The 6,139-nt window shown below is 33.4% G+C and overlaps 1 protein-coding gene across 1 annotated transcript; it reads right to left on the reverse strand.

Annotated features, from left to right (window-relative positions):
* LOC131853634 (general transcription factor IIF subunit 2-like) lies at positions 1-2,706 on the reverse strand. Its single transcript, XM_059204602.1, has 4 exons — positions 2,403-2,706; positions 1,703-1,897; positions 1,266-1,408; positions 1-168 (listed from the first exon to the last, which is right to left on the reverse strand). Exons 1-4 carry the CDS (start codon positions 2,704-2,706, stop codon positions 1-3), a joined length of 810 nt encoding a protein of 269 aa, XP_059060585.1.
* Between the last annotated feature and the right edge of the window lie 3,433 nt (positions 2,707-6,139).

Consider the following 6,139-nt stretch of genomic DNA (forward strand, 5'->3'; position numbering starts at 1 on the left):
TTAATCACTGTCTGAACCATTATTTTCCGTCATTTCATTGAGGCTTTCTTGTTTGTAATGTCTATATTCTGGCTTCAACTCCCACATGTACTTATGTGGATTTTTTAAATTGTAATTACAAATATCTTTCATTACTGTCTTCAAGTATTTCATAGGTTGATTTGTAATCTGAAAAAGTTTATAATCACTAAATAAATCCATTAAATTTTAGTGTGCACTCTGCATCGGCCATGGATATGTGTTCCATCCAATACACATATCCATGCCCGATGCAGAGTGCATAGAAATAAAAAAATAAACTGTTATTTATACAATATATCACAGTTTATTTTTTTATTTCTTGAATGTTATTATTAAAAATTGAAATATTGCGGTTCACTGTATACTCTTTATAGTGGAGCGTACTATTTGAAACAATGAGCACGACTGATTTATTTTTACATTTTTTATTTTAATTTGATCCGTTACAAAATATAGTTTTTATTTTATACCACGTCGGATGATCGACAATTCACACGTCTCTGAAACGTGTCAAAAGTACCGAGCTGGTATCCAGGTGCTCCTGCCCAAAGATGAGAGCAGTACTCCATGTGCGGCCGAACCAAGGCTGTGACTTATAAAAAAGAGTCTGTTGTTGTTTGTAAAATTTGGCACCTTAGTAGTATAAAAAAAAAATCTGGTGCGCAGTGAAGTACCGCTTTACTCTATTGAGCACACCGAGCTTTTTGGACGCCAGCTTGTCCTTTTCTTCGATGTGACTACGGAACTCAATTGTGTGTGTGCTAGAGATGTCGACTCCGAGAATCCCAATACTCTTAGCGATCCTTCCGCGGGTTTGGAGTGCCATCTGCACTCGCCCCATAACGTCCGGTGAAGCTGTAAAGGCCAGCTACGGCCAACAGCATTAGGGTAGTCCGAAAAATAATAATAATAATAATAGCACTCAGAACCCGCGGAAGCATCTATGGAACGGCTGACGGATATGACTTTAGTCCGAGGCCACCGCTGTGAGTTTAAACCTCGGCGCCCACCGTCGTAATTTAGTAAACCCCTTTTAAATTGGACGGGGATCGATCGGAGTGTATCTTATAAGTATACATCGTAGTGACGTACAGTGATTCATGTGCATATTTTAGTTTAGTTTAGTACTTTGTCTTAGTTATATAGTGTTGCCAAATATTAAAAAATATACTTTTACTATTATTATTTTAGTGCTATAAAATAAAACTATTTACATATTTATTAATACGAGAGACTCTACCGACCTTATGTAAATCTCTAATATTGTAATATTGATGTTTCTCAAATGCAGCAAACAACGAGATGAGTACCGTCTCTATATCGTCGCGGTATTTCTTGCCTTTAAATTTTTTTTTTAATCTAATCTGTAATAGGAAATAATTTATCAGTTTCAACACTTACTTTTTAGTACTGATAATCGTCAGGATTCAATGTACAAGACTATTCTATAACTGCACTTTCACATCATATAGCATTAATGATACGAGTATAAAGCTATGGAACATTTCATTTGTCTTACTTTACACATCGGTGAGAGGGGTTTTTAGTATTAGGATTCTCTATCTATGGTGACTTGAATAACCCTGACAAAACATCAACCCCACATTATGTGAATAAATGAAATTGTCATTAGCACATATTTACACTAATAATTAATATAGGTACCTACTTACATTACGATCGATCGGTTTGAATTTTGGTTCAATTCTGGCCAAACGCTGAACTTGGCGCTGTGGTATAGAAGCTTTTGTAATAGATTCTGATTTTCGTTTATAGTAAACGGAGTCCGCGTGTGGTCTACATTCTAGTTTTTGTACGATGCGACCTTCCATATAAAGCTTTTCTGATTCTGGTATAACAGCATCTGAGTCTGAAGCTATAACAATGTTAAGTACAAGTAAAGGTTACTGTAGGTACATAACTCTTAGTACACGTCATAATTAGAATTATTTCATAGTTTGTGAAATCTAATCAAAACATTAAACAGATAAATTATTGACAAGCTCGGTGGTCTAGCGGTTTAGTACACCGCTTTACTGTCGATGGTCTCGGGTTTGATTCATTGCACCGCGCAAACATTTATGAGTGTGATTGTTTGTGTTGGTCTGGTTGGTCTATATATTATGTATGCCTTTAAAACAAAAAATATATCGAAGTGCTTATATCAGTTGTTTAGTACCCATAAAACAAGCTCTGCTTAATTTGAGACTACTTAACGCCGTGTGAATTGCCTTGGATTATTTTGATTATTTATATACGTTAAAATCCCATAATGTTATCCGGCATAAAAACATAGATACCTATACGTAATAATTATTTTTTGTACCTAACAACATAAATATATCATACTTCAATATAGGTATTTAACAAGTAATACTCACGTATGGCATGAGAAAATACACCCAAAGATTGTCTTGTTACATAGGACACGTCCAGGCGATGTTCCTTTGGTATACTCTGTTCTCCAGAATCTTCAAGACACAATTCTGCTTCCGACAAGGATAATTGAACCTGCGACTTTTGTCCCGCCAAGCGAGATATTTTCAACTTCCCCACTTCATTAGTACCCAAAGATTTATCCCATCTATTTGCAACATATTTTGGCACTTTTACAAGCCATACTTCCCTCCTTGTATGCGATAAATCTAAGTCCCGATTAATATGAGAATTATTAGCATTACTCATGTCAAATGTTATGTACTAAGATTAATATTATTTTTTGAGAACGTAATTTCGTAAGTATGCGTTATTTGTTTTTTGTAAAATAAATAATCAGGAGTCTATTATATTGCTCGATATTTATTAAATTACTTTATCGTTATCTATCGTTCGAGGTGATAACTTTAGATAACTTAAGATAACTTTAGATAAATTTTTTTTTTTTTTTTTTTTTTCTTCGACTGGCAACACCGACGACAATTGTCATTTTCAGCTGGCCGTAATAATAAATAAATTTTAATTGTTTATCATACAAATATTATAATTTCAATATTGTTATTAGTGATCTAATAGTGTAATTAGTGTCGATTGTTGTTTGTGTACAGTTTAGTGGTGTATTACTTGCAAAAATCGACATTACAAATAGTGTACCGGCCATCTGTCAAACTGTTCGTGAACAACTAAGTTTTATTCAAAATTATTTTGCAATTGTTTGTTGGATTTATCCCAAGAAACTCATAATCATTGCAAGTTTTACATAAAATATTCATATTAAGTTAAATTAATAATAATTATAGTGAAGTTCGGTTGTTGCATACGTCGAAGGAAAAAAATACCCACTAATTTAATTGTAAGTCTTTTTATATTTTGTATTATTATAATTTAAAGGGAATGAGCACAATTTATCTACATTTATTTCGTTATTCAGTTAAAACGTTTATTTAGATTATCAATTTATCAAATATAACTTGTTTATAATATACCTAGGAGAATTTATTCACAATTTTAACACTTAAACTGTATAGTAAGGTTCAGCTGCTGTTCTCGTTGTAATACTTAGCTTCTTTTAGAAATAGCTCACTTCACTCTCCCTAGTAACTATTTATATTCTTAATAATGTCACTATCTACCCGTTCCACAACTGCGCGGCAGACAGAGATGAAGCTTAAAGTGGCCCTACAAGAACTTCAGGCATCCAAAGATCTCAGTGACAAGTTGATCAGGGAGAGAGAAGAGAGTGAAGATGAAATTTTAAAAATTATAAATAAAAATACACAATTAAAATCTGAATTGTCAGAACTTTATAATAGTCATCAGGAAGTTATTGAGCAGCGGGATCAGCTTCAAGAACTATTAAGTAGCTTTCACCAATGTAGTGATACACATGAGCAAGCCTTGAGGCGTATCACTGAGTTGGAGCTTGAGTTAAAGCAGGCATATCTTAAAATTAATGATCTTGACACAAAATTTACAATGGGGGCCCCATATTTCAAAATTAGCCAGTAGGCTTAGTTCTGCTGCTTATGCAATTAGAAGGATAAGGCAATTAACAGACGTGGCGACGGCAAAACTTGTATATTTTAGTTATTTCCATAGCATTATGTCATATGGCATACTGCTATGGGGTAAAGCTGCCGATATAAATACTATATTTATTTTACAAAAGAGAGCCATACGTTCTATTTATGGTATGGGTTCTAGAGAGTCATTACGTCAATGCTTTAAACAATCAAATATCCTCACCGTTGCCTCACAGTACATTTATGAAAATATTATGTATACAAGGAAAAACTTAGATAGTTTCAAGAAACTTAAAGACTGTACAAGTAGAAACTTACGCAATAAAAATAAGCTAATTTTACCTAAATGCCGTCTACACAAAGTTAGTAATTCATTTTATGGTAATTGCGTAAGATTCTATAATAAACTGCCAGAGTCTACGCTAAATCTTACAGAGAGGCAATTCAAATCTTATATTAAACAAATGTTATGTAAAAAAGCCTATTATAAGATAGATGAATTTATAGATGATAGCAATATATAGCAAGAATAAGTTTATTTGCGGACAACGTTATAATTTTAATTTTCATACTGCTTTCTTGATATATGATAGCGTAGCGGCTTCTGTATTGATTGCCGCATGCATCCTTATGTAAAGTGCGAATACTGTAACTACCATATAGTAATTTTTGTAGCTGTGACGTGGTCGTGTGGAATGAGTAGTCATGCTCACTAAAATGTCCAGACATGTGGCGGCGTGGTGGGCCGGGTCAATGGGCTCCCTAAAATATGGTCGAGCGCAGTGATGGCTGGCTCATCCGTCATACTCGTGAACGAGTGCTGCTTGTAGGGACTGGTCTGCTCTTATCACTACGACTGATTTAATCTTATTGCATGATTATATTTGACCCAAAAAATTAGTGCTTGTTGGTAGTTTGTATTCACACGTTTCGACTTGTAAATGTAAACTTACAAGGATTATTTAAAAGAGCAACACACAAGTTTCTTGCTCGTTCTTCTTGTGATGAGACAGCTTTCCGAACGAGTGGTAGATAAAAAACAAATTGTTATGACTATTCAAAAGTGCTTAAATTAAGTTTATTTGAATAAATGATTTTCTATTCTATTCTATTCTATTCTTATATTTATATATAATTTTATAATTATATAAAAATAAATATTTGTAGTGCTTGTTTATCAATTATAGTATTGAATTTTTTTTTGCCAAATAGAAAGCTATAATTTGAAAACTACATGTTTGTGCATGTGTCTATATAGGTACTTACCAACATGTTTTCTCGGTGTATGTTATATAATTGTATAATAAGTCGTTATTATAGATATCTCTACTATACATCAACCTTTCACCATCAAGAAGAATAACGGTCCTCCACCGTGCATTTTTCCAGAAACTTTACCACGCAAACACACATTTCCGCCATTTCAATTTCATTGTTGAATCACTTTCCAGCAACGGTATTTCCAAACCAATATAATATTTAAACCTTTAAGAGCTTATTCCTTCTTAAAAGGTCGGCTTCTTAAAGGAACTTGCAATTTCCTGGTGCTGCAAGTGCTTATGGGCGTGCTGTAATTACTTACCATCAGGTGAGCCGAAGGAGTGTATGTCCCCTATGCTATAAAGATACTTTTGTTGTTTGTATTTCGTACATTTTTCCTTAAATAGGGAACGTGACTATTGAGTAACCTTAATGAGATATTTAGGTAGGTACTAAGTAAATGTTAAAGTAATCGTTGACTATGCCGCTGTCTATAGTGATTAGTTTACGAGTTTTGCGTCTAGTATACTGGTGTAATTTATATAGATATCCCTTTAATTAATTAATTGGTACTTATAACAGACACACTCTCAGACCATCGAATATTGATTATTAAATTAAACCCCTAAAATAAACATTTTAAAAATTTTAACTTCTTCACGTACTGTATAATAGGATTCGAGTTCACACCTCTCAGATACCTATCCGCGTCGAAACTTTTCCTCATTAAGTAATCCACGAATAGTTATATATAATTTTATTTCACATTTATTATGCAGGCTGGTCTATAAGTAGAACCATTCTTCACAGGGTAGGTAATTACCATGCATTACAATTTACATTACATATCTATGTGTGCAGCACCATATTAGGTACAATTGGTTTTTACTGCAAATTTT

The sequence above is a fragment of the Achroia grisella genome, unplaced genomic scaffold, assembly GCF_030625045.1.
Source record: "Achroia grisella isolate CSIRO2021 unplaced genomic scaffold, CSIRO_AGI_Agris_v1 utg903, whole genome shotgun sequence".
NCBI classification, from domain to species: Eukaryota; Metazoa; Arthropoda; class Insecta; order Lepidoptera; family Pyralidae; genus Achroia; species Achroia grisella.